At 39.7% G+C, this 27,996-nt stretch overlaps 2 protein-coding genes and 1 long non-coding RNA gene across 9 annotated transcripts in view; 1 reads left to right on the top strand and 2 right to left on the bottom strand.

The window, feature by feature from the left end:
- The window catches only part of ZNF106 (zinc finger protein 106), a 41,300-nt gene extending 33,772 nt beyond the window's left edge, over window positions 1–7,528 (bottom strand). For 2 of the 3 annotated variants that reach the window (XM_064424546.1, XM_064424549.1), the window contains exon 1: window positions 6,558–6,716. The gene's annotated coding sequence lies outside the window, so the exon portion shown is untranslated. Of the gene's footprint in view, window positions 1–6,557; window positions 6,717–7,322 lie in introns of those variants that run through there. The other variant, XM_064424547.1, reaches the window with a different exon arrangement.
- Window positions 7,529–7,731: 203 nt separating this feature from the next.
- On the top strand, window positions 7,732–27,688 carry SNAP23 (synaptosome associated protein 23). 4 transcript variants are annotated; one of them, XM_064424542.1, is made up of 8 exons: window positions 7,732–7,854; window positions 15,825–15,930; window positions 16,475–16,516; window positions 17,777–17,825; window positions 18,348–18,465; window positions 21,826–21,978; window positions 22,532–22,676; window positions 24,969–27,688. In XM_064424542.1, exons 2-8 carry the CDS (start codon window positions 15,874–15,876, stop codon window positions 25,032–25,034), a joined length of 630 nt encoding a protein of 209 aa, XP_064280612.1. In that variant the 5' UTR covers window positions 7,732–7,854; window positions 15,825–15,873; the 3' UTR covers window positions 25,035–27,688. The 4 variants fall into 4 exon arrangements, with proteins under 4 accessions (XP_064280612.1, XP_064280613.1, XP_064280614.1 ...); XM_064424543.1 differs by having other exon boundaries at window positions 7,770–7,809; XM_064424544.1 differs by lacking the exon at window positions 7,732–7,854 and adding an exon at window positions 8,104–8,216.
- LOC135303145 (uncharacterized) lies at window positions 11,031–20,166 on the bottom strand. 2 transcript variants are annotated; one of them, XR_010364655.1, is made up of 3 exons: window positions 19,942–20,166; window positions 12,981–13,029; window positions 11,031–11,168 (listed from the first exon to the last, which is right to left on the bottom strand). It is a non-coding gene; the product is annotated as an uncharacterized LOC135303145 (long non-coding RNA). The 2 variants fall into 2 exon arrangements; XR_010364656.1 differs by lacking the exon at window positions 12,981–13,029.
- Window positions 27,689–27,996: the final 308 nt, after the last annotated feature.

Genomic DNA, 27,996 nt, shown 5'->3' with positions numbered 1-27,996 from the left:
CAAGTAAAACCACAACCCTTTAAGTCCAAAACATAGTTCTTTGACAACTCTTTCCCTACAGATTTCCATGTCCATTTACACATAAGGTACCAGCATCTGTCTGGGTTAAAGGGGAGGAAACTGAGAGCTGCAATAGCACTCTCACCACTAGACAAGAGAGAAAGAGTTTTCTCCCTAAAAGAAAAATAATAAAAAATCCACATCATTATACTAAAACAAACACATTTAAAACACAAGAGGAGATTCAGTCATCTCGTGTTCCCTAACCACCATTCTTGATCTCCCTGAGGTACCTGAAAGTGTTTAAATATGCAATTTTTAGCTCCATCACATGGGCACCTGATATATTTGAACCATTAGTAGCAGCTGTTTATTTTGACACATAAGCCCCAACAAAGGTTTAAGATTATTCAAAACTTTGCACCAGCCTGCATATAAATTCATATGATGTCAGTGACGTCCATGCAAAAGCATCTGCCTTCATGGAAGGTCAGGATTCAGAAACGCTATCTTTTGGACCAAATTATTTTGAAAGCATTTATAAAGATCACAACTTGTTTTTAAATATATTTCAACTGAGACAGCAATTAAGGAAAGTTTAAGCTAATACGAGTAGAGACAGAAAATGCAATATTGCAGACTCCCAATTCTCTAGTGAGTTATTAGGTAAGTATAGTAGCACATCATCAATACACTGTTTATACACAGATCGGTGCAGCTGCAACAGATCTAAAGGAATTAATGATCACACACAAGTGACAAATGTTTAGATGCCTATCCAACATAGTACAGCTGGTTTAATGCAATTAATATGGAAGTACTCATGGAAAGCGAGGCTGCTAATCCTTGCACCAATTTCAGACACTTCCTTTTGCATTAAAATGTTCTATACACCCCCAACATTCTTTGCTGGCACTACTTTGTAGTTCAGCGGAGTAATACCCTACATGTGCTCAAGATCTCATTCAAGATGACCCAAGTATTTATAGAATTCGTTCTGCACTGGGCTGAAAGCAGCATGGGACTTAAATCAGGGAAAGCAGGCCAGTTAGCACGGAACAGTACAAAGCTTCCACCAGCAGAGCTAACATTACACCTGTTTTGGCTAATTAAAACATATAGTAACTATACACGATTACAGGAAGAGTTTTCGGCAAACTGCCCAATCAGCTGGGCATTACTTATGACGGAGTACTAAAAATACTAATAGAATTCAAATGCTATTGGATGTCACTATGAAAAGGGAAACTTTCTCAGTGGCATGGACTCAGAAATAAAGAGATTTGGTAGATGTTACAGGGACTGGGAGAGCATAGACACACATTCTATTTCCAGATCACCTCTTGACTTACTGTCTTACATAGATACAAACCACTTCCCATCATCCTTAGCTTTCTCTCAAACGCTGCTAAACCTATAAACACAGTGGTTCATTTTAACTAAGTACGTCAATTTTACTGTAAAAGAACTTCTATGAAGTATTTTGAATAACATAACAAATCAAAGCTATTTCCTCAGTCACTATGCAAAATCAGCAAGAATCAGACAGATTTTGAGCCATATAGTCACTGCATTTTATCTCATCATATACTGGTCTGTTCAATCTCAAAACTTCTATTCTTCATGAAGAAACTTCAGAAACAGAGCTCACTCTAGATAAATGCAGGCACATTTGAATTCTTAAAAAAAAATCCACATACTTTAAACAACCTTCAAGCTTTTACCAGCTTTAACACCTTGTGCTTTTGAAATCATCAACTTGCTATATAACATAGAAAATTAATTTTTATGGGACTTGAGTAGGAAGATGAGCTACTCTAAAAAATGAGCAAACTGCAAGCAAAGATAAGGTTTTGCCAAAAAAGACCTCATCATCATAAAAAGAACACCACATGTTAAGAGCAGAATGCAAGCCCTTTGAAACAAATGTGATATTACAACAACTTCCTATTTTGAGCGAATGTAACTGTTCAATGGGTCATTTTTTACTTGTTTGTTTTAAAGGGAAGGGATGTGTTTTACAACTAGGTGATATAAACACAACTTGCCCATAGTCTGCACCTGTACAGAGCTTAGAAATACCACAGAGCTTTAATTAAATTAAAAAAGACTGCTACAGAGATTTTGGAGAACCCTTCTCACAAATAAAAATAGTCTACAAAGAAAATTAGGCATCAGACTACTTCCTGCTACAACATCCATTTGTCCACAGTTATTCAACCTTACCGGATAACATACATTAAAAATGTACATCAAGACTAAATCTGCTACAGATCAGTGGCTGAACACTCTGACTATATAAAGCCACAAGTGCCATGGAGTGGGGTGTGCAGCCTGGCATTCCAGCTGCCTAGAAATTCTCAGGAGGCTTCAAAGAGATCAGCAGCGCTGGCCTGCCTAAAGGCCTGCCTAAGTGCTGCATGTCCCTACAGAGAGCACTGGAAACTCCACGCTTGAGAAGAACAGGAGGCTACAAACTCACTGTGCAGAATGTTCTGCAGCAACACGCTCAGCACATGCTCAGCTCCTTGCAGAGATGTCATTCCTGGTGCCTCAGCAACTTCTCTCCTGCAGCAACCTTCTGCACACACAGCAGCTGAACTGTAGAATAGTCATAGTAATAATACTGAGCCCTAGGCTCCAATTTCATCACCTCCAGCAGAAGTTACATGGAATAAAGCACCATCATTCACAGATTATCTTCCCTTCCAAGATTCATTGCCCCTCAAGCATCTGAATTTACCATGCATCCCTGCTAGACAACTTTTACTAATTACCTAAACCCTCCTTCTGGGCATGTGTGAGGCACTAACTTTCCTTCTGAGATGCTGATCTGTGCAACCTAACCCAGGCAACAAACAAAAACTTAAGGACTTACTAAAGTTAAGTCATGACTAACAGCATGATTCTCCCCCAGCACACTGTCAGGCACTGCACAAACTACTTTGTAGTTGGTTTCTTATTTTTACAGGGCAAAGGAGAAAACTACATTACACTCCAGAAGTTAAAATGCTTGTACCAGAAGTAAAGCTTTTAAGGTAAATTTCTGGCTGCTTTCCAATATTTAATTTTATCCATGTGACAATCTAAGGGTAGTCTAGAGCCCTGAGCACTGAAGCAGCACTACTACACAGCAAATGGTATAACTGGGCAGACAAATGCTCAACTGTTTTGTCATCAAGCCAGGAAAGAAGAGTTATTTCACAGATCAAAGTTCTTTAAGCTTCTGTTAAAAGCAATAAAATTTACTTCACTACCTGGCCTAGAAAACATCTAGCAGAAACTAGAGTGCTATCTTATAAGTATGGCTGGGATTTTTACAACATACAGGGAAGGTCTGCTGGAGATAACTACACCACACAGAAATATCTCAAACAGAATGGCACAGGCACAGAACACCTGGCAGGAACACAGAGTTTTCACTGACTTCTATTTTTATTTCATATAAGTGTAAGAACAGGGCACAAACCATAAGAACATATACACTTTAAGCCACAACCAAATTGCCTCTTTCCAACTCCTATACATACGCAATGCTAATAATTTCCTAATATACAAAGTTTTCCTTGCTGTTAATCGAGAGGATAATTTCTCTCTAGTGAAACTAAATGTCTTATTTCTGTCTTACTCATAAGAGCTTTTCACACGCCAGAAGATTCAGAAATATATTCTGTCCAAACTGGAACTAAGAACTGTTCAGCATTATTGCTGTATGCTGTCACTTAGAACACCTAAAATCCACATACCTGGAAAGCTTCTGTTTTCTCCCATACTCCCTATTAGGTTTAAGGCATATGCAAGTTTTGTTTTCTTCAGATGTTCTCTTCAAACATCACATTTCCTGGGCTTATTAAAATAGCCATTCCCCTTTCCAAGCTGCCCAAAGCACTTCAAAAGGATTGTACAAAACCAGATGTAGTACTTCAGCTAGCACCCTATTAGCACCCTTAGGAGAAGGGATCTGTGTATCCCCACTACTATTACAGCCTCAAACACAATTGATAATGACTGAGACAAAATCTTACTAAAAAGCAACATAGTGATCCACAAGATGTGGGCAAAACAACCTAATTAAATTTTAGGTTTAAATATTTAAATCTAATAATTTAAATGTTACTGTGACTTACAAAAGAATACACATCAGCTTATTCTGGTAACTTGAGTCACTTTATAAAGGGTCTTCACTTTACAGACCCTTTTAAGAATGACAGAAATACCCACCACTAAATTTTACACTTATTTCTGTAACATTAAGTTGTATCCTTTTTTTCCCCTTACTAGGCTATTCAAGCTCATCATATCCTTTCCAGGTATTCATATGACATCTCTTTCACTGATAATAAGTTAAGAACAAGCCACATCAAAACTACTCTATACATCCTATCTATTGCAGTTCCACAGAAACAGGTACCTGGCCTTGTCAAAATAACTCAGACTCCCTAAGAAAGATCTGCATAGACACAAGAGAACAAGAAGGGAGGATTCTTCTATTTATAGTGTCATTACAGAGTATGAAGAATCACTGGAGGGTGATCTGAAGCACTCAAACCAAGGTACTCAAGTCACTCTTCAATACAAAGAGCTTTCATGCCAAGCAAATTCAAGAAAAGGATCTCAAACATTAAGATAGTAGTCATTAATGACCAGGTAATAGAAATACAGGATTCTGCCTAAATTATCATATCTCTGTAATGCAGTTTGTCCCAGGGCTGAACACCAGCAGCACCACCACAATAGGATCAAGATGTAAAATAGTCTAGGACTTGATGAAAGAAACTAAAAAACCTTACATTACAAATAAAAAACACAGTTTTATAAAAACAAATAAGTTGTATTATTACTTGTAAGGTATAGTATCCTCTTACTCTGCTAGAATCAGCTTGAGTCAGATAACACCTCAAATCTTATGACACCATCTGGTGGCAGAGTTCACAGAAGAGGATTACCAGACATTAAAAAGAGCTTTAACAATTTAAATTTGATTCTGAACAAATTTAAATTTTATTCTGGATATCTTACGAATTTTTGTCTTTACAAGATAAGGTGGAAAGAAATCTGGTAGAAAAATACTTTCATTTTACCTAGATACTACAAGTTGTATCTCTGTACACAATTTAGGTATGCATTTAGAGGACAGTGACTGCTGTTACTCTGTAAGAACTCACAGTCCTGCAGGAATTAAGATGTCTGTAGATGACATCTCTTCAAATATGTGACATTTTTGAACATAGGGAATAGAAGCTACCTAAAGTTTGGTGACCAAACGGACTTAGGTAACATGCAAATATAATTAGGATAAAACCCACTGAAAATGCCAGAGTATAGCACCTATTTAGTTTAGCTGCCTTGTACTGCCAGTTCAGCTGAAGTCAAGCAACGACTTCAAAAAAAACCAAAACATAATTCAGTTGCTTTTAACAGGAGACACTTCAGGATAGAAATCCTATTTTCCAAGGTAATCAGTTACAGACACACTGCATTGGCCCTTAGAGCCTGCAGTAGAAATCCCAAATACTGCAATGCTAATGGGAATAAGCTTCTAAATTCCAGCAAAGCTATTAATCAAATTTTTGGAAGGCTTAAGTGTTTGGGTTGTTTTTTTGTTTTAGGCCAGGTTCTGTCAGTTCAGCAAAACAGCCATTTGTTAAATGCAGTAATTGAGGTTTAACTGAAAGAAGTAGCAAATAACTGAGGAACAGCAATAAGCAACAGAGATCTAGGACATGCAAGCCTGGAAACTCATGTTGAAAATAAAGTCCACAAATTCTCCATTCTCTTCTCTCTCAGGACACATCACTTCAGAACCTATTTGTTCTTTAAAGTTGCACTTCATCAGGTGTAGATGGGAAGGTGAAAAGGAAAGGTTTTTACTTGCATGAGAAGATTGTTACCAAACCTCCATCAACAAAGTATACTGAAGCATGAACTTTAATCATCAATGCCACTTGTATGCAATGTTTCATAAACTTGTATGAATTGATATTCATATGCAACCCCAAACAGTTCCTAATATAAGCTTGTATTTGAACTACCCTGTGTGCAGTGATGAATGATTACTTTCAAACACCCTTTATTTCATACTATTATGACTTGTTTCACGCTTCAGTCCCACTCCTTTTAAGTTACCAGATATTTATCACTTAACTCATACATGCTTTCACTACAACACACTTTTAGATATTTGCTTACGAGGACGGCAACGAAGCAACTCTGCACTCAGTCACACTTCATCCCCGGAAACACTTCTGGCAGGTATGAAGAGGCAGCAGGGCAGCCACACACCTGGGACAGAGAGTCCTCCGCCCTAAGGAAGCTGCTCTACAGCATGGCATCAAGGTCCAGGGACCACTACAGCGATCGGGGATGCTCCCAAGGCACGGCACGGCCAGGCAAAGCGCATGCCCGCCCCAAGGCGAGCTGCCCGCAGCCGCGGGGGCCGGGCTCGCCCTGCTGCCCTCCACAGGCCGCCCACTCCGCCAGAGCCGGAGCGACCCCCACCGCCCCCGGCCGCCACCGCGCTCCCCAAGCCCTCTGCCCCGTACAGCCCCGGTACTCACGGATCGCACCCCTCTGCAGGGCAGCGGCCCGGCAGCCCATTCCCCTGTGGGCCCGAGGAGGCGCGGCCACCAGCGCCCCGGGACCGACCGGCCGCCCGCACCGGGCCCTGCCCGCAAGCCGCGCGCGGTTCGGCGGGGCCACAGCGCAGCCCACCAATGGGCCGGCGGGAAGGCGCCGCGCTGCACGCTGGGCGGCGCGCCTGCGTGGCCGCGAGGGCTGCCGGGAAATGCAGTCCTGGCGGCGGCGGACAGCCGACAGATCTTAATGGCGAGGGCACCGGCTAGCTAGGGGCATTTACCGACAGATAATGATAACAGAGGTTATTGTTGTTGTGTGTAAATACAGCGCTTTAAACGCACAGTGCTACGTGTTACCGCTGTACAGATCAGACCCTGCAGACAGCGGGCATCTCAGCAGCGAGACGCCGTGGATACCGCGCTGGCCAGGGCAATGTGCTCCAGGGGCGATTTTTGAGGCAGGAGAAGGGCGCGGGCTATGCACTGTGCAATAAGCCTTACTCCACAGGGACCTCTCACGAGGCCAAAGTCCACAGGGGCTTGGAGCATCCCGAGATGCAGAAGGAGACGACGGAAACCGAGACCCAGCTCTGAGATCGCAGCAGCAGTTTCACGGGAAGGGGGCTTTAGGACCCACGAAAGCTGATGCAGGCCCTGGTGCTGTGAAAGCTACCCACTGTGCTTACAGCCCTACAGCAGGAACAGCACCCTAAGGGAAGAACTTATCACATCCGAGAAGGAATATACCTCAGGAAATGCTGCGCGCTTCAGCTGCAAAGGATGAGGTCGAACAGCAACTTTCCCTTTCTGCCCTCCTTCTCTCCGCTGGTAGCAGAAGGGGGCTCACACTCATCGTCCTAGTAGAGAGTAGTAACTGGAGAAAAACCCCACTGATACAAATAGGACACGTGTGCTGCGTTGCTTGCCGCCGCAGCTGCGGTCAGCACGGGCGGACCGCGGGCCGCAGCATGCGCAGCCCGCACCCGGCACTGACACCCGCACGCTTCACGGAGGAGGGAAGGCACCCCCGCCTGCCGCCATGCCGGCCGCCCACACGCCGGGGTTCCGGCCCTGCGCCGGAGGAGCGGGGCGGGGAGCGGCGCAGGAGCGGGGCGGGGCGGGCTCCGCTTCCGGGGCGGCGGTGACGCGCGCGGGCCGGCAGCGGGGCGGGCGGGACATGGCAGCGTAAAGGGGCGGCCCGGCCCGGCGTGAGGGAGCGGCGGCGGTGGCGCCGGTAGGTGTGTGACGGCTTGGGCTTTGGCAGCTTGCGGCGCCCCGGGTAAGGCGGCAGGCTGTCTGATCGGTCCGTGTCCTTCTCCGTGCCGCGTAGCGCCCTGTGCGGGCGGGCTGTGGCTGCCGGCGCCTCTGCGGGGCGAGGCGGGCCTGGCGCGGGGCGCTTGCCGCGCTGTGTCGGCTGCGCGGGGCAATGGGCGGCCGCGGCTGCGGGCCCGGGCGCTCCGAGCCCCGCCTCAGCTGTGGGCTGCGCCGCCCCGTGTGCGGGGAGGCCTGGCGGGCTCGCCCCCGCCGGGGCGGCAGTGCCGTGTCCAGGCGGTTCTTATTTGCTTGGTGAGAGCCCGTGAATTGCGGTGTTAGTAGGGTCCAGGAGAAAACTCACCTCTTGTTGCTTCTTAATAAACTTAGGTATTGTGTCCTGCTGCCTTTAGACCAATCTATGAAATGTTGTAGTGTTAATGTAGTAAACAATAAGAACCGATGTGCTTTTTGTGCTTCTTTCACTTGTACGTCTCGGTGCCCTTGGTCCTTCTGGGAAGCCACTAATGAGTAAGCTTTATTTTTCACTTTTTTCCCTTTTTTCTCTTTCTGTTTCACTTAATGTGAAGTCAGCACATAACTTGACACTCTAAGTAAACGATCTAAAGGAACTTTGGAATTTTCTTTATGCAACCTCTCTAACTATTTGCCTAACTTTTTGTTGTTGTTGTTCCCTTAAAAAGGGTACTGGATTCTTAGTGTTTAGAACTAAGGGTGTTGTTTTACTTCCCCTTCATAGACAAACGTGCTTCTGTGCTGTAAAGGGAACAGCTATGTAGGAAGGTGTTCAGGGACAAAGAAAAAGCCACTTGTGATATCAATTGCTTGCTTGATTGATCTAATTGAGCACTTTATTGCTTACTGGTAGTCCAGTATCCAGTCTGTGTGCCTGATCTTCTCTGCTCTGCAGTTTTTGAAGTAGGGGTACAGTTACACAGCACAGTTTGTGTCTTTAGGAGAAATGGAATCTGTAACTCAGTAACTGGATCAAAGTTGGACTGTGAATTTGTGTTGGCCAGTATCTGATTTGGAGGAGGTTTTGTGAGGCTTTTTCAAGGGCAAAAATGAGTTGTTGAGGTGAGAGTAGAGCTGAGCACACTGCACAGAGGAGGTGCCATTGGTAGCGCCTATTCTTTGTGCTATCGCCTGTGTGCAGTGTGTTCAGGAAGCTGATAAGGGAAAGCAGGAAGCATGCAGAGCAGTGTCTTGGTCCTGGCCCTGGCCTCTTCCTCCAGGGCCACAGATGCTTTATTCATTTATCTTCTAGACATAATCATCTGGAGGAGTACGTTCTGGTGCTGATACCTTGTGCCACCCTGCATTAGCTGGGCTGAATTTCAGCTAACTAGCAAGTAAGATAGCTGTTTGTGTTATGGAAGGGTTTTAAAAAAACAACTTTTCTGTATTAGCGAAATGAAGAATTTGAGAGAAAAAAAAAACCTCCATCACTAAACACAAAGCTGTCTAATTTTGATATTTGTAAGCATGCACAAGAAATTCATATTTAACATTCACTTATCTAAGAATATTGTTTCATTAATTTTTCCATTTTTTGGGGAAGGCAACAGCTCCCTTTACAAGAGAAGGAACTGAGAGCATCTGCAATCACCTGAGGCTGTACCAATTCACTGACAGCTAAAAATACAGCTCATGAGATACTGGCTTCCAGTCAGTTTTTGCAACAGCCGCGTTGTATCACCAGCTAGTTCCTGTCTTTGTGGTGAGAAGGCATGGGCTGTATTTCTCAATCACACTCGTAGATGCACTGGATAGGCTATTTCCTTCTCCCCCCCAGTTTACAAGTTGTCAGTGAAGGAGGAAGAGAAGTTTGTCATTTTGGTTAAAAGCATAACTTCACAGGAAAAGGGTTGTGTGCAAATAGAAGACCTTCAGATGGTAAGGAACTATTTTATGATATGTAGCAAATGTAATGGATATATCCATTTCTGAATTGCATTCAAAATTCTGAAAGGCATTCAGCTTATCATAGGTACGGAACTGCTGCTTGTCAGCCAGAGATCCAGAACAAAAATCTTATTCAGGGTGGGTTTGTGAAAGTGCCAGCAATCAAAGCAATATTGATCTGGTGCAAGTAGACCTGTCTGGCTTTAGAAAACTTGTGACTTTTGTCAGCCTCTCCCTGTCCAGATGTGGACAGTGTAATTGGAGTTGAACAAGAACTTTATCAGGCCTTGTGGCACCCTGCAGTTAATTTAAATTCATAAAGATCAGTAAGGGTTTTGAGTACTTTGGACAGCACAGCCTTAATGTGCTGTGACTCTCATAAAGCAAAGAATTAAGTTTTCTTTTTTTCAGAGACAATAAGCATTAGAATTGCGTCTCAGCTAAGTGCTGAAGGAAATAATATTTAAATCATGTAACTTGCCTACTGTAGCTTTCATTACCATGACAGTGTCTTTTAAATCCCAGAAGATTGTTGGTATTGAAAAAAACTTTGAAAATTCTGTGCAAAGTCACTGTTGTAATGGCTTTTGAAACTTGTTTGCATTGGAAGCTGAGTGTGTTGGTATAAATAGCTGGCTTCCAGTTGGCAAGTAATTCTGAATGAAAACACTTGCAAAAAAACCCCTTGTGAATGGTGCAGTGGAGTATTCTTAGGCCAATGAGAGAGACAACAAAAAAAGATTGCATGTTAATTTTTTACAGCATGCTCTGGGAAGGTGGGTGGCCGAGAGGATTATGTTGTTGCTGGCTGCATACAGCAATGCTTTAATCTCGAGGGTCTTTCCATTCAAATGCTTTATTACCTCCCCCTCCAAAGTTTTTAATGTGCCTATTGTTAGGAAACCAGCCAGTGGACTGCTCTTGAATGAAGTGGTACTTCCATAGTTTTCTGATCACAAGCTGGTATTTAAACCTGGGGACATGGTCAGACAGGTCAGCATGGGTGTTCCCAGCACTCAACTTGCTCCTGTCGCACTATGGAAGTTCTGCCTTGGCAGGTGTTAGCTCCCAGTTCAGTAGCTGGGGTTGGGATGAACTTGGTGCTTGGGACTGATCCACTGCAAATGTGGCAGTGTGAGCAGGGCTTTTCCCAAGCAAAAATTTGCACTGTAGTCTCATGGGATCACCCTCCTGCTGATAGAGATGAAGCCATAGCTCACATCAGTCTGTCACCTGTCACTATAGGACGCGAAGAAACACAACGTGAACACGCTGCTGTTCTCAAGGTAAAAAGGGAAAGGTTATTTTCTGACTCCAACATTTGTAGATTTCCGAAGGTGACAGTGGATTGGAAGGTGAAAGTGCTGCCTCTCTAATGACACGGGACAAACCCAACAGTCCATCAGATTTTTCCTCCTCCATAAAAGAAGGCAAAACAATCAGTTATTTACAGAAATTGTGTGAGAAACTTTGCTACAAGAATGTAGACATTAGAAGGCTTAAAAAATCTTATAAAATCAGGGTGGCAGTCACCTTCCAGTTCTTTCAAGTCAGACAAAGAACCCACTAAAATGCTTCAGCTGCTCTGTGAGTGTTGATTAACAAAATTAAGATCTCTAAGCCAGTGATGCTTTGAATGGACCATGATAAAATCACCCCAGAAGTGCTTGTTGTGCCCCTAATTATTTTGCAATGACCTTTGCTCTGTCTTTCAGTCCTCTCCAACCTAATAACTTTACATAGGAGAGTGAATTGTTTCCTCTTGCCCAGGAGATAGAAGTAACTTCAGCTTAATCCATCCTCAGCTGGCTTGGGCAGCAATCTCATAGTTATGGTATCTATTATAGGGATGAACTTACAGGATGGCTTAGCCCAACATGAGTAGTCTTGTGAAGAGATCTAAAGCATTAGGTTGGAATTGGAATTTCAAGGAACTCTTTCTGTCTTAGACAATCTCCCAAATAAAGCATGGCAGTAAAAATCAGGTTCTTATGATTTGGTGGTAATACATTTATTTCCTTGCTGCTCTGGTTTCTCAATGAATCTTCCTTTTTATAAGGCAATGATAGTTAAGATAATTAATGTGTTGTAATCTGTTTTCTAGTAGAAAGGTTTAATGAGCCCAGTTACCTCAAGAAAATACATTTTTGTAGCAAGTTTAGTTTGGTATACTCTGCAGGTATCAGGCCTTCCTATGAAATGGGCAGAAGGGGAATTGTACTGAAATGTGTTTAACTGAGCAAATACTGCAGAAAACTGATAACAGAAAGTAAGCAAAGCTGACATCACATCCTTCCTTAAAGGAGTATTGCTTTGTCTTAAGGGACATTAGATTCTTGTTTAAAACTTGCCTGTCTAAAAAGAAAATTAAAGAAAAATAGCAGAATATTGTTATACTCATGAAATATATTTGTAGGCTGTTGTCTTTTTTTACTTTGGTTATTTTGTGTCTAGGTTTTTTTAAATGGTAGGAGAGGGAAGACGAAGAAAATAGACATTGAGCATCAATGTTAAATGGTTGCCTTAGCAAATATTATAACAAATGTTATCATAGCAATATCAAGTTTTTTCTCTGTATATTTTGGTTTTTTTGAATAATTTAATGCCTTGTATATAAAATAATTTTGTCATATACTGTTAACACTGGAGCTAGATACCTCAAAGGATGTTTTATGATTCCTAGGCAGAAAGATGGGTAAGCGTGTATCCTTCCTTTATGTATGTGTACTGTGTTCTGTTGGAACTGCTGAGTTACTTCAATACAAATGGCCTCATCATGGCTGTTAAAATTTCTTTTGAGGTATCTTGCATGAAGGGCACCTGCTATTTTCAGCTGTTCCAATTAGGCCTGCAGCTATTGAGTGTGTATTCACATCTTTGGAAACAGCGTATTTTTGAAATGTTTTTTTGTTTTTAATTAGTGTTTTGTGCTTTTAAAAATGTTCTTAAACTGCTGTGTGGTGAGAAGTTTTTATTGCCTAGAAAATGTGGTTTTTTGCTCCGCCTTATGGCACTAATGGCCTCTGCAGAGCTACCATGTAGCTTGTGTCTGTCCTTACAAAGGCAATGCTGCAAACTAGCAGGAATAAAACGATGGGTTTTTGGAGTCTAATGCATTTGGCTTGGATATTCAACTTCAAACAGACATTATAATCATACTAATTCAAAAAGCATGCTTTCTTATGCCTGTCTTAATAAGGAAATTTTAATGTGTCTTGTTTTACGTACTTTAATGATGGTGTCTGGAAAGTGAAGGCAGATAAGCTTGCTGGGAAGTCTAGAGAAAGAAAGAAATCTTCTGTCACTTTTCAGTGACATAAGACCTCAAGAAATTATCAGAAAAGCTCAGCAAATAGCTGAACCCTTTATCTATGATAAAAGGTTGTCAGAACCTTTCTCTTAACCAAGTGTTCTGAATGGTTTTACTTAGCTTGCTCACACAGGTAGTTTATCCTCGCAATTATATGGGCCATCACTTTAAATTATATTGTCATGTCACAAGAGGCAAAGCACTACAGGTGTCCAAATATGAGCATCAGAAGATAAGCACATGCATAACTCAGCTTTGAAAAATCCCAGAAGGAACTTTTTTCCCCTCTGTGTCTGCCATGTTGGAAGGGTTTTTTCTCCACATCTTGAAGCTGGATTTCTTCATTGTTACATCAATTTATAAATAGTTTCAAGACAAAATACTATTAATTTAGGGCAAAAGTGAGTGGAATACTGTGCATTTCCATAGCATTCCTTGCTGGCTGGCACTGGAGCTACTCAGGAAGATGTGAGCAGGCTAGGGGAACACAAAGCTTGTCTGTCAGCTGTTGGAACTGGTTTGCTGATGACACAAAGCTGGGAGGAGTGGCTGATCCCCCAGAGGGCTGTGCAGCCCTTGAGAAGGACCTCGACAGCCTGGAGAGATGGGCAGGGAAGAACTGTCAGAAATCCAACACAGGCAAATGCAGGGTCCTGCTCCTGGGAAGAATAACCCCAGGCACCAGCACAGGCTGGGGGCCAGGCTGCTGGAGAGCAGCTCTGCCAGGAGGGACCTGGGGGTTCTGGTGGACAGCAACTGAGCCAGCAGTGCCCTTGTGGCCAAGAAGGCCAGTGGGATCTGGGGGTTCATCAGGAAGAACATTGCCAGCAGGTCCAGGGAGGTGATCCTGCTCCTCTGCCCAGCCCTGGTGAGAGCATATCTGCAGTGCTGTGTCCAGTTCTGGGCTCCTCAGTACAGGAGAGACATGGGGCTCCTGGAGTGGGTCCAGCAAAGGGCTGGGAAGATAATTAAGGGACTGGAGCATCTCTCTCACAAGGAAAGGCTGAGGAAGCTGGGCCTGCTCAGCCTTGAGAAGAGACAACGGAGGGGACCTCATCAATGTCTGTCAGTGTCTCAAGAGAGGGTGTCAGAGGATGGAGCCAGGCTCTGTGCAGGGGTGTCAAGCAACAGAACAAGAGGCAAAGGGCAGAAACTGATGCACAGGAACTTCCACCTGAATGAGGAAAAGCTTCTCTACTGTGCAGGTGACTGAGCACTGGAACAGGTTGCCCAGAGATATTGCTTAATCTGATTCAGTGAAAATAGGTACTTTCCTCCCTGTCCTAAGTTTACTGGTCCTTAGCTGTGCAAATCAGCTTGAAGGGTGTTCTCAAATTGAAAGCTGGGACTGGCTCAGATAAACCTTATGAAAGAAGCTTAAGCCTGTGAATGAAAAGATAATTCACTGATTATACACTGAAATTGGACTACTGAAAACAGAGTTTAGAGGCCTTGTATGATTTTTTTATCTTGATTTTTTTTTTTTTTTAATGATAGGAAAAACTAACTTGCATTGACATCTACTGTAGAGAAATCTTCTAGAGCCATAGTCTCAGGCTCTAGGTAGGGGCTGAAGACCAAACCTGCTGAAATATTCTTTAAATCTTGGAATACTTCAGCTGTAAGGGATTTAGGTGTCTTGATTTCAGTTCACCATCAGAGTTATGCACACTTCCTGTAAAGAGCTGTGGGGTAACAGCTGGGCAAATCTTCATAAATTTACCCTCCTAGGAGCAATTACTTATGTTATATATTCTAAAATACTGATCTTATAGGGGAAAATTAGTCAAGTCAAGCAGCATGTTTGGAATTATATCCATGAGTAATGTGAACTTAATTGCAAGCTACTCATGTGAAAGATCAAGAATTAGTTTAAAACTAAGGGGAGGAAATAATATCCTCTTATTTCTCAGCTTATGTGCTATCTCATTAAATTCTTGTGTAGCCTGTGAGTTCTGTTTTCCCATTGCTAGGAGTGCTGGCTTTATTACCATTCCTCCAACAAAAGTGCAGATTCTTAGCTCTGAAAAACCTGTCTCTGATAGGAATACACTTATTGATGGGATTGCTAATTTGTCTTGTATTTTAGGCAAAATATAAATCTTCTGTTTTTAGCAAAAGATAAATCATGGTGTCTTGGGAATTCATTTATGACCCCTGTGCTTAATGTGAGAAAGGTAGGTTGGAAACCTTTGCTACAGTTTCAGACATACTACTTAAAACCTTTGTGGATCCTTTTGCATTTGAGGAATTCACCATACAATAACAACAATCATTTCTAGAGTCTTACTTGGGATCATTTTAGGTGGTGTTTTGTCTGTGAAAATGTTTCCCCTGTTTCTGACTATTTAAATTCTTCAATAGAAATGGAAAGGACACTTGAAGTTTGTACCTGTAACTTAAATGTCTTAATAAATTTATTTCTCCATTACTGAGCAAACTAATGTGTTATTCTAGCATGGAGAAGTTTATTATTTTAAGACCTTATTTCCTATTTTTTAACTAACCATAGAATTATTTCAAAAATGTTTTAGGAAGCCAAATCTTGGAAAGAAAGCTGCTTCATATACTGATTGTCTTTTAGCTCCTCAGTTAGGTCATATCAGCTGAATAATTATTTTAGTGTCTTCTAGTCCTAATGAGGTGTTTTACTATGCAGAATGAAATGTGTAGGCTCTCATTCTTTGAACTGTCTTCTACTTTCAACTCAAAATACTGATGAAAGGATAATTCTGATGCTTGCTTGGTATCTGTTATTACAGGGGGAAGGTTCTCTTTCGCGTGATTACTTACAAGTAGTATTTCCTCATCATGGATGAGCTATCACCTGAAGAAATTCAGCTGAGGGCCAACCAGGTCACTGATGAGGTAAATATTATAGGAAGATGTCTGAGATTAGAGTATTTGTCCAAAAAGATTAGAATATATTTTAAAAACAAAGACCAGGATAATGATTCTGCAAGGTTATAGCTGAATGTTTTAAGTTTTCACTTTGGTTGGTGAATACTGGAGAGAAGACTACTCCTAAAAATAGGAATGAATTTTAAGGTCACTTAATTAACTGAGTACTGATCACCCAGTTCTGATTACTGGTATGACAGAATTTGGTTACCTACAGCATTTTTAATCCTATTGATACTTCGTGGCTTTCTTATTTAACTAAAATTCATTTGAATATATCATCTTTTGTAAGATTTTTCCAATGGGATAAGAAAAACAATAGCAAAGACTAAAAATGAAGAAAAACTAATGTGCTTCCACTATGAACATGTTGTAGCATGTATTAAATATAAACAAGGTGATGAACCTTTTGTCTACTATTGCCTTACTACAATAAACTGGCAGAGAAGACTTTCAGACACTGATGTGTACATAAGTAATTAATGCACTCATTTTAAAATTTTCTTTCTAGTCTTTGGAAAGCACAAGGAGGATTCTTGGCTTGGCCATTGAGGTAAGAAAAAGCTTTTAAAGTCTCTGGATTTATTAAGTATAAAAAGTGTCATGCTAACTGTAATTTTAAACACTTTTTTTGTCTTTCTCAAGACACGCACACTTCATCATTAGAAGTTGCTGCTTTAATTCAGTAGTAGCATTAGAATGACATAACCTTCATTATTTTCACAATCTGTCAGATTATAGAAGAATCAATACCCTTTTTATCTGTTTTAAGCCAAAGGATCTGGTCTCCAAATGCTACAGATTAGTTGTAAAAAGTCTTCTGAGGGCCACTTATGTCTTTGGCTGCTGCAAAATTTGCTTTTCATAACATCTTTCATCTGTATTTCAGCTCACTGTGATAGTGTGGAAATATTTTACTGCTGAGGTCATTAGGGCTCAGCTGGGTGGGGTTGTAGAGTACAGCTGCTCTTGTTTCAAACAAGTAATTCTACATGGATCTTCTTACAATCTGTTCATCAGTTTTACACTGATAAGGAAAGTCTTAACGCCCCTTTACATTATTTGAAACAAATCTGTATTTTGGGTTTATCAAAGTGAAGTTGTATGAGGAATCTACTCCTCTGCACAGTTCTGGCTAGCTGAAGATGCAGCTGTTACCAGTGAGGCATTTGAATCACTGTAGCCTGATGGATACTTCCCACACAAATCTTAAGTGCATGTCGGGAGCCAACATAATTTCTCTTGGTATCATAGTTTGCTGATTCATTCTATGCTGTCAGCTCACAGTAAAGCATGGGTGCAACTTGCATGCTAGATCCAAGACTCTGAGCCAGCAAAGAGCTCTGCTGTAGTATATTCCTCAGTGCTAAATTCTTACAAATTATTTTGCAGGCTTTGTTTTACTTGCTTTCATTCTGGCTCCCAGGACTAAAGGCCTTGTAAGCCCTTTTGAAGGATGTAGGGATGAATGAACCAAGTGCTAGTTCTCAAAATGAAGCACAGCTAGGTTTGCTTTTCTGGCTAGACGTTGTCGCAGTTCAATCTGAGTATTACAATGAATTTAATCATCTTGTAAGAATAACCTCACAAAAACACCATAAAAACCTCACTAATTGAGATAGTGTAACAGGTAAGGTGCATATCAGCCTAACGTAGCTTGTAATTTGAGACTTGTAATTTGCTTTACTACAGAAGTTATTTCAGGTACAGTGTTTTATTATAATCTTGGTTGGATTATCAAATTTACTATCCAGACCTTCTGATTTTGCACTCCAGTCTCATATTACATCTGGAACTAAATTTCTTTCTGCAGTCCCAGGATGTTGGCCTCAAAACTATTACCATGCTGGATGAACAAGGAGGTAAGTTCTTCCATAACACTAAAAATCAGTATTAGAGTGTAATGACTGTAAGAAAAGAACTATCACAGAGCTGTTGCTGAAACTAAAGGCTTATTATTAAGACTGTTTAGGTTAAAATGAGATTTCCTTGTTGGTTATTCCTATGTATTTGTAGCATTTAAAAGATGCTACAAATCTGCTAAAGTAGTTGAGAGCTAATGACAGTTACGATGTAATACAGCTCTGCTACAGAAGCTGCTGTTTTCCACTATGTCGTGAATGTAACTAGCTGCATTTATTCTAAGAGTAGCAACAGAAATGCTGCTCTAAGGTGGGGAAGATGTTTGCAAAGTAGTAACCAAAACCTCCCACTGAATATCTTTCTTAAAAATTAAAAAAAAAAAATCCTAGAAGGCAGGAAAGAAAAAAGTCAATAGTCTTCATATAAAGATAGAAGGAACAAGTTTCAGTTCTATAAATAAATGTTAATTTTCCTCACCTTCCCCAATCCATGTTTAGTCAGGTTACTTGTTTCCCTTCTAGAACAACTAAATCGTATAGAAGAAGGCATGGACCAGATAAACAAGGACATGAGAGAAGCTGAGAAGACACTGACAGAGCTCAACAAATGTTGTGGGCTCTGTGTTTGTCCTTGTAACAGGTCAGTTATATTGGTACTTGGGCCTGGAGTTCTAAAATATTCCCAATATCTACTGTACCAGGAAATATTAACTAATTAAAGAGCTAATTAAAAAATACTGAATCTCTACCAGAATTGATTGTTTTGGTTTGTAGAGCTGCATCCTTTTAAAATTGTATGAGAGTAACTGAAGCTTACTTGTGTCTAACCATACATTGTGCCTCTTTTAATGTAAATATAGGTGCTCTATAGCATCCTGCACAGTTGTGTCCTAATCTCTTTAAGGCTTCTATTTAGTAGAAGATTATCAATGTCCATGCAGATGAGACCAAATTGCACTGCAAATAGCTATATGTCAGTGCCTGTCTGTTAGAAATTTGATTCCAAAAATAATTTTTTCACAACAATACTTTTGTACTAATTAAAAAGCAAGACACTTATTCATGCTTTAGGGAGGGTGAGAATAGGAGGACAGAGAAGAAACTGATGTTAAAGCTTTAATCTTTTCACTAGTGACTACATAAATTCTTGCAGACCTATTTCACAGTACCTTTATAACATCAGTGTTATGGCTGCCGTATCGAAGTCAGTTGAGTAATCTAATCTTTATTGTGGTACTTGATTTGTATTTTTAAACAGCCTGAAAAATGTCAGAAGTATTTTTGATGGTGCCCTAGCTTTAAGCAGTAAATTACCAAATTGTTTGTGTTAATTGGACATGATCATAGCCCTTCCAAATGAATGAGGCATAAATTGACTATGGTGACTGAAGTGAATAGTGTGTTGGTTTTTGCTCTTTAGCATGAGCAAAATCACTTATCATTCAATGGAGAAGTAGCAGAAGTTTAGGTGAAAATTCCTCGAAGAAGCCGAGTCCACTTAACCAACAGAATAGTACTTGAAGAGTCATTTAGGATAGATATGGCTGTGACTTAAGGCTGAAAGTCTTAGTGCTTTAGTCCCTTGAAAATGCAGGTGTCCTGACTTCTGGATAGGTATGCTTACTGCTCTATATTGGCTCAAGCTGATGGACTTTGAGCATTTTGACACACTTGGTCTTTGTTTTCTGTGGTTGATAGTCTTACTTCACTGAAGCTAGGCAGCTTATTGACACTGAGCAAGCTCAGAATTTGTGAACTCTTGTGGCACTCCAAGTACACAGATAAAGAGAACAGAAGTAGTTGTGTACCAAATTGGACAGTAATGTATAGAAAAAAATGGGTAAGTAGAGGGCAGCAAAGAAGGAGTGTCTGTCTTTCATGTATCTACTGGTACACCAACCCTTTCTTCAATGTCAGATTTATTTGTCAACCAGTTACCTCCACAGCTTTTCATATTTTTCATAAAAGCATAAAGCTATATGAGCTAAATCAGAACACTTGCTGAGTTGTTGGTTTTTTTTAATTTCTCCTAGGTTTAGATTATTTATAAAAGCTTTGTGAAAACAAAAAATACTGGCAGTTCTGTTATACATTCTATGTACTATTAACAATTTACCTTTTTGTTGATCTTTACTACTTTCTTCTCCATTCTCTCCTAACACTGATGCTTGCTTTCTAAAAATGAAGACTAGGATAAGAAGCTGTATTCACTTAAACTGGTGAAAGTGGATTTTAGGACAAGGTCAGTGTTAGTAGTGCAGATGCATATTTAACCAGCTGTCTGAAGTGATGTTTCTATTGCATTTGTGCTTGCATGTGCATGATGTCTGTCTGCATGTGGTTCTGCTTGTGATTGTGATGTGTGATTGTGATGTATACTGATGTGAATAGAAAACGTCCATTACTGCAGAGGGTATTATTAGCTGTGGAAATGGTGAGCAACTGCTTGAGCCATTGCTGGTTTGACAGGTTGTGTAAATTGCCGTAGTTTTGTAGAAATGAAACTTGAATGTATAGTAATTTGAAAAACAGCTCTTAAAAGCAGGTGGTGAGAAGTTTTCTTCTTAACTGTGCTTAGTTTGAACAGTAATTCTTTTTCTGGATGTCTACTTCACAGGTGCAACTAGTCTTCAGGTCACTTGATTTTTGTTGATAAAGTCCTCACAGTTGCTTCTGGCACCTAAGGCTTTGCTCCTCCAGAAGCAAATCATACAGCGATGTCTTCCAGTTATGGCTTTAGTATAAATGAGATTAAAAAGTACGCTCAATCTAGTTACAGTAAATATAGAGATCTTTAGGCCTGTGTATGTACAAGGAGCTAGAATTGAGTAGTTTAGGTTTCTTCAGGGTTTTGTTGGGTGCAATATTTCCATTATGAATGGAGAAATTATTCTGGTTTTTTTCCCCTCAATATATTCATTTTAGATTACTTCTTGTAGGATCTGACCTATGAGATGTAATTTCCTATATTGAATACATAAACATCAGTAGAATGAGGGGCAATATTTGTTCATTACAGCTAATTTCACAACTCTTCAAACATGTAATATCCAGGTTACTGAAAGGCACCATATCTCTAGAAATTGCCTGTGATTGCAAGATTAGGTGTATTGAGACGCTACAGATTTCCCTTCACAGATGTCTAAAGAAGCAGAAAAATGGCAGTGTCTGGATTGTCTAGCTTAAACCTGAAAATGCCACAAAACAAGGTGAACATGAGAATATTCTCAAAATAAGTTCTTCAGGATTCGTGAGAACAGACCTCAATTTAGATAAGTTTATTTTGCTAGGTTTTCTTCCCCTCATGCTTTTGTGGCTCTGTGAATCTTGAGGTTGCTTTGTGTCAGTGTGCTTTCTTTATTTTTTTTTCTCCTATGATTTACATGGAAAAAGTATAGTGGCAAGTTGGCTTATTGATTTAATGGAGTTAGTACAATTGAATTGCAGAATGAAAGAGTTACTTAAACATGATCACTCTGAGTTCATAATCACAGTTAACATGAGAAACATTAACTTCTTCTGTTGCCAAGTAATTTTTTAATGTTTGATTAAAAAAATAGTAGCAATTGATGGTTTTCTTGCATAGTATAGGTATTTGTTTGAGGGAGTTTTTGCATTCATCCTCATTTCTTCCTGAAAGGTAACTAATCTTGTCTCCAGATGAATTTCTATTATAAGTGCAACTCTGTTTTGACAGGGTAAGCTTTCCTCTGACTGTCATAAGCTTCTGTCCTCTGATAAAGCATTGCTTTAAGCAAATTATTGTTCTTTTCTTAAAGCTTAAGACAAAAGTAATCAATGTCCTTAGAGTAACTCAGTTGTGTTTGTACTATCAGGACACAAGAACTTGTGTTGTATAGACAAAGTTTTATCTGTACAAAATTTGATCTCCTTTGGGCACAAGACAAATGTATGTGAAAATTCTAGATTAATACTGAATTTCAATCAGGAAGCCATATTTCTGGTGTACTGGTTTAGATTTTTTGTTTTTGTGGAGTAGGACAAAGAACTTTGAGGCCAGCAAAGCATACAGAGCAACCTGGGGAGATGGAACGGAGAACTCAGCAGATCATGTGATATCCATGCAACCAAGAAGTATAAATCAGCGGCAGCCTCAGACTTCTGGAGGACCAAGTGGTGGATATATTACAAGGTTTGCTAGTTCATATTCCTCAATCTCAAGTGCACAAATCCTGTTACTAGTTGTCAGCTTCTTTCAAATGTATTTTGGGTCAAGTTGCTAAATAGAAAATTTTACTATTTGGAGGAGTTGTTGTGTCTTGGAGAGGAGATGGCAGACACCTATACCTTCAGTATTGTAGTGCTTATCCTACACTTCTTTTTTGTTACATGGTGGTGGTATGGTCAGTCTGTTTCTGGATGTGAGAACTATAAGGCTTAGTACTCAGTTATTGAAGGGACTTTTAAAAATACCAAGGTCTATTACTGTCATAAAATATATTTGAGAGAAACTCACATCTTAAACTTCAGGTAACTATTTTAAGGCTATTTTTGTACTAGTGGCTAGCTTAGCACTCTTTTTTTTTTTTGGTGAATGCTTGCTTGAAATACAGGGAGTTTTAAAAGGGGAAAAACATACCTTGGTTTGAATGCATAGTGCAACAGTCAACTTCTGCTAGAGTAAATATATGCTAGACAAAACCAAGTTTTTGATTCTTGAAACATTGTCTTAATTATTTGAACAGGATAACCAATGATGCCAGAGAAGATGAAATGGATGAAAATCTTGCTCAAGTCGGAAACATTCTTGGGAATTTGAAAAACATGGCTTTGGATATGGGCAATGAGATTGATGCCCAGAATAAGCAAATAGACCGGATAAATATAAAGGTAAATGTCCAAAGTGTTCTCTGCTCTCAGTTCAGAGGTTGTAACTCAGAGGTTATTAGGAATGTGCTCACTGTATTTGCAGCAAATATGTGGTGAGGTTATGCCATTCTCTAGGTTGCAGTGATATGAACAAGAGATACACCTTGATACATATAGGGTATATAGCTTAAAATTCAAATGCTTGAGTGCCAGGAAACCTAAATATACAGCACAGATTGCTACTTAGTCTGAAAACTAATAAACTTCATGGGATCTAAAGTACTAACATTTACCGGAGGTATACCTGGGGGATTGTTGCTTGCAGGAAATTTTTTTTCTTGTGGTAGGGATTAGGTATTTTTAACAATAGCAAGGCTCTTCTGGAATTCCTAGAAAGTCACTATAATGAATGTGAAGTAAACCACAAGTTATTCATTGCTTTAACTGTTGTGGACAAATTAATATTGGACCTGGGGAGACTTTGGAATAATGGAGTTTGTAGGTGCACAGGGAAATGGTCTGCACATTAAGTTAGTTATAGTAACTTCCTTTTTTATATATAATTTTATTAATTAAGTATTAGCTTCTCCAAACAGATTAACCATATAGAAATATGTTTTGGGGAGTTTCTTTCAAAGGGCAGCTTAATGAGAATGCTAAGTCTAGTCATTTCAGAATATGGACATTTCTAAAATAGAAGTTATTTTATAAGCATTCTGGTTGAGAAAGGAAGAAAAACCTTCAATGAATAGTGTATATTAAAGATTTCAAAAAGTAGAAATGAACACTGATTACTGTGAAATTATAGTATTAAGATGAAATGGGATTTTAAAAATCTCACTGAAATGTTGCAGTAGGGTTAAAAGCAAGAGGAATGGAATTCCTCTGGTTTGACAAAAATGCTGGTTGCACCTGTGTCAGCAGCTCAATTTTGTCTAGTAATTTAGTATTGATAAGGCAAATCAACATGATTATATGGAGGATGCCTTACCTGTTCCCTGAAACTGCACATCTGATTACCATGTAAAAAAGTCAGACAGTTTGAAGTACTAGAAAATTTCTTGGAGTTTAAAATGAGATGTGAAATTCTTGTAATGCAGACTGAAAACTGCCTGGTCAAATAAACTGCAAGTGGGAATTACTGTTTTCAGTGATAGTGTTTCTAGTAGATTCAGGCATCTCTTTTGGCCTGATTCTCTTTTGGTTTAGTGAATTGAATAAATCTTGCTGATCAAGTCTTACTAACTATTAAAATATGGTGTATACAAGTTGGAATTGCTTTGCAGACCAGAATGAAAATGAAAGTGCAGTTCCTGGCTTTGAGACTGGCAACTTGTCTCAGGATATTTAAATTAATCCTTCTATGCTGATAACTTCTTAAATGTAGTGAACAGTATGGAAACCAAACCAAATATTGTCTGTAAATCGCCAAACAACAGTATCATGTAAAGAAACAAAGAGCTTAACTTCAGAATAGAATTGATACTTCTATTTTTTTAGGACTTCTTGGGAAGGACTCACCTGGGAAATAGGCTTGACTGGGTGACTTTTGGTAGTGTTATGCAGGACTCCTAGTCTGAAGAAACCCATAATGAAACTTACATTATGGGATTTTTCTTAGAAGAAGATCTACTAACTAGATTAGTGTTTCCAAAGTGTTGTTAACAGATTAGTCTCCCTTTTTTATAGTAGGTTTTTGTTCCTCCCCTCCCCTTGACCAGAAAGGCAGGAAGGGGGGAATGGGAGGGACGTACTTGAACTGCAAGTGTGCTCTGCCCAGCCCATTTCAAGACAAAGGTGTGAAATGGCCAATACTTAGCACATCCTGTGCTAATACTTGGCACAGTTTGAGTTTCTTAGGAGTTCCACTCACTGTGTGGGCAGAGGGTGGTTTTTTATACTTCCTGCACATTCCCCACAACACACTGCGTAAATGGGGAATTACTTAAAAACTCCTTATCATACCTTCCAGTAAAACTGTGTTTTGACATTTGTTCAACCTAGATACTGTGGCCTGACTTTTAATGCTTTAAACAATAATAAAATCTAAAGCTTTTCTTAAAATACCATGTTGTTACAGCACTATTGCATTGGATGGGATGTGAATGAAAACTATGGATTTGCACTAAGCAAAATAAATCTGACTTCATGCCCATAGGCCCAGTTTTGACTATTACCTCCAGTGTACAGAGATTGGTTCCCTTCTCTTTACCACAGTGATGATACCTTGCAATTCAGAAGTTCATATCAGTTTGAATTTTTAAATTGTTTTGCATCGAGTCTGCAAATGACCTACGAATTTCTCTCTTTCAGGCTGATACAAACAGGGAACGCATTGAGCAAGCAAACATCAGAGCCAAGAAACTAATTGAAAATTAAAGCCTGCTGTCATTGTTCAATGACAGCCTCTCCAGCTGCAAGCCACCATATTCATGGATCTGTGAAACTTATATTCTGAAATAAGAGGGGCTGGGACAAATGAAGCAGTACCCCTTCTGTAGGGATTAGTTTTCTTTTATTGCTTCATGTAAACATGGCCTTGACTCCAAGAAAGCAGCCAACTTCCTTCTACTCATCTGCCTTCATCTTCTTTAAACTGCTCAGGGCTAAAAGTGTTAGGGCTTTGAGAATCTTCTTCCATGTTTGATTCCTCTTCCCAGTTTCTTTTTTTTTTTTTCCCTGCACCGGAAATTCAGTCCTTTATTTAAGTTGAACAAGCAGGGTAACCTGAATTCACAATTGTGGAAAGTTGGAGAGGGCACTTTGCACTGTTTGAAATACCTCATAAGTTGAGTGTCTTCACTAAAATAGGGACTAGGTGAATGTTGTCTGATTTGTATCTCTAGCATCTAACCATAGTTTTACAATCCAAACCACAATTGGTTTGGAGTTGAATTTGTGTATCACAGAACTGAAGAGGCCCATTACTTATAACTTGTGGATTGAGGGCTTTAAAACACTTCCTAACTACATGAACTTTTAAGGTAATGGTAGCCAGAGGGATATACAGGTTTCCATTTCTTTACTGTAAGTTGACATCAGTTTGGAGGCCATGACTAATCATGCTGCACTGTTCTGATAATATTTGTTGTGCGTATATACCTATCTGATCTAAGCCCCATGCACACAAGTAGAGGAAGATAAAACTATCTGTCTCCCTAAGGTATTTATTTGATGGAAAATTTTACACCTCTCATCTAAAAGCTAACTTTTAATTGTTTGAATGAGGCATCTGAACTGGAAGAAACTGAGTAGAAAAGCATGCACTTTGCTTGCATCCCATATCTTACTCTCTTTTGGCCAGTTTTCACTGGAGTTCAGTTTATGCCTTTCTCCAGTGCAAAAGAATGATTGAGATCTGGTGCAGTGTTTGCTCTCAATGGTGACATTGGGGGTGCTTCTAAAACCTACCAAAACCTGAGAAGCTTATTGTGAAACTTCTTTGTCACAAGTCTGGAGGAAGCAGTAGCTATTTATGAACTGTATGCTAGTTCTAAATAAACTAGTTCTAAATAGATTCCTGACTGGCTTATTATTGCAGACATTGGGACTGGCAATTGGAAATATTACATATCCAAGTTGCTTGCAAATAAAATGTTTATACTCTGTTGCAGAATAGAGAAGTTTCTGACCAGGTGAGGTAAAACACTCTCCTGTGAAGAAAAATAGTTTGGTTTTACTGTCATATAAAAATATTTTCTTGAAATCTTGAGAATAATTAAATTCTAAGTTACTTAGATTATTTGAAATCCACCCAGCAATATATTATGCTTGTTTTAAAGTTGAAAATTATGCTTTGGACTAACCTGTGATGCTCAGTGTTGGATGGCAAGAATCTTCAAACCAAATTGATTGGACAAATAATTTAAACTTAATAGCATTATGGGATGCTTTTTTGAAGGACAGTCCACAAATGCCCTGTAGCCACTAATATTGCATCCCATAGCCAGAGATGACACTAATCCATCAAAATTCAGGACAGCGTTTGTTAAGTGTTCTATTTTCTTTTTAGTAGAAATACAGTCAGTGTTATCAATGTATTTTCAGTTGGGTCCCAGGACAACTTGATATGTAAAGAAAAAAGAACCAAAACCAACAACCACACGCACAAAAACCCAACCAAACAAAAAAAAAACCCAACAACCGACCAAAGGATGGGGCAGCTGCATGTAAAAATAGGCCAGTGGCAGTTTGCCTTATGTGAATAAGGTCAAGTCATTTTTAGGGGTCTAGATACTTGAGTAGTGTGGGTTGGCTCCTCTCTAGGTTCCGGTAATTGTTGGAATGCTAATGCGTTTCAAAAGCTCACTAGCTACCCAATCAGTCAATTAAGATAATGTGCTTAAAATGTAAGTAGCAAAGAAGTACTTTTACAAACATTGCATGGTAAACTTCAAACAGCCACCTGCATAGAGACTTTGTATGCCTTTGTTTGCTTCTTGAAAACTTCAGATTAATTTAAGGAATATTTGCTGCTAGTTGTGAAAGCAAAAGTGTATGTTATTTAATTATGATTGTCTCCTGGAACAGAAGACTGAAGTGGTTACCTTATTCTGCTTACACAGTGCAAGCCTGTTCTGTAGCATTTGGACATTCCAAACATTGGAATGTTTTTCTCCCTTGCCGTTGCAAGTTCTTGTCCGTGACTTGCCTAATCTCTAACAATAAATGAGCACGTTGGCTGATACAATGCTGTGATTGGTATATCAAAAGTGTAATATTGCAGTGAATACTACAAAAAATAATTTCTGAGACTCTTGAGTGTTATCTGAGTATCAATACCATTTTCTGATACAGCAAGAGCCAAATCTGTGAGGGAGTTGGTGCCTTTATGTTAGTCAAAAACAGTTTGCTTCTTGGATGTCTTACTGTTGTCTATAGAATAGATGCTTAATTTCCGTATCTATGGTATGAAATCAACACTTGTACATCTTTGTATGTCTAAATCCTATTAAGAATGAAGGTTTACAGTTTCTGCTTTTGATTGTTAAACTATATATTGTGCACAAAGAATACATACTTTTATAACTGAATGTGTTTTAAAACTGTTTTCTCTAGAAATGTCTTTGTTTAGTTTCCTGTCCTTGAAAAACTTGGCAGAACTAGTTGCTATTATGCAACTAGGAAGTTCCTAATCTATTTTTATTTCACAGAAATCCCAGTGTTAAAAAAAGGATAGGTGTGGTTGGGAGGAGAGGAATATTGTGGTCTTTAACACTCTGGTTTTGATCCCTGCATAATCATCTCCTAAATGCAGACTGTGGACTGTGTCCATCTCTTCTTTGAAAGACCATCACATACATGGGAGTATACTTGAGGATGACAAAGGAACAAAGTAGAA

The sequence above is a fragment of the Passer domesticus genome, chromosome 6 (assembly GCF_036417665.1).
Source record: "Passer domesticus isolate bPasDom1 chromosome 6, bPasDom1.hap1, whole genome shotgun sequence".
Lineage (NCBI taxonomy): Eukaryota > Metazoa > Chordata > Aves > Passeriformes > Passeridae > Passer > Passer domesticus.
This window is presented reverse-complemented; position numbering and strand designations above follow the sequence as displayed.

Bases quoted from the DNA above. Each gene is read 5' to 3' on its own strand.
- SNAP23 (XM_064424542.1), top strand. From the start codon at position 15,874: ATGGATGAGCTATCACCTGAAGAAATTCAGCTGAGGGCCAACCAGGTC. The intron at 18,466-21,825 runs GTCAGTTATATT...TTTGTGGAGTAG, and splicing joins TGTGTTTGTCCTTGTAACAG to GACAAAGAACTTTGAGGCCA. The intron at 21,979-22,531 runs GTTTGCTAGTTC...TTATTTGAACAG, and splicing joins AGTGGTGGATATATTACAAG to GATAACCAATGATGCCAGAG.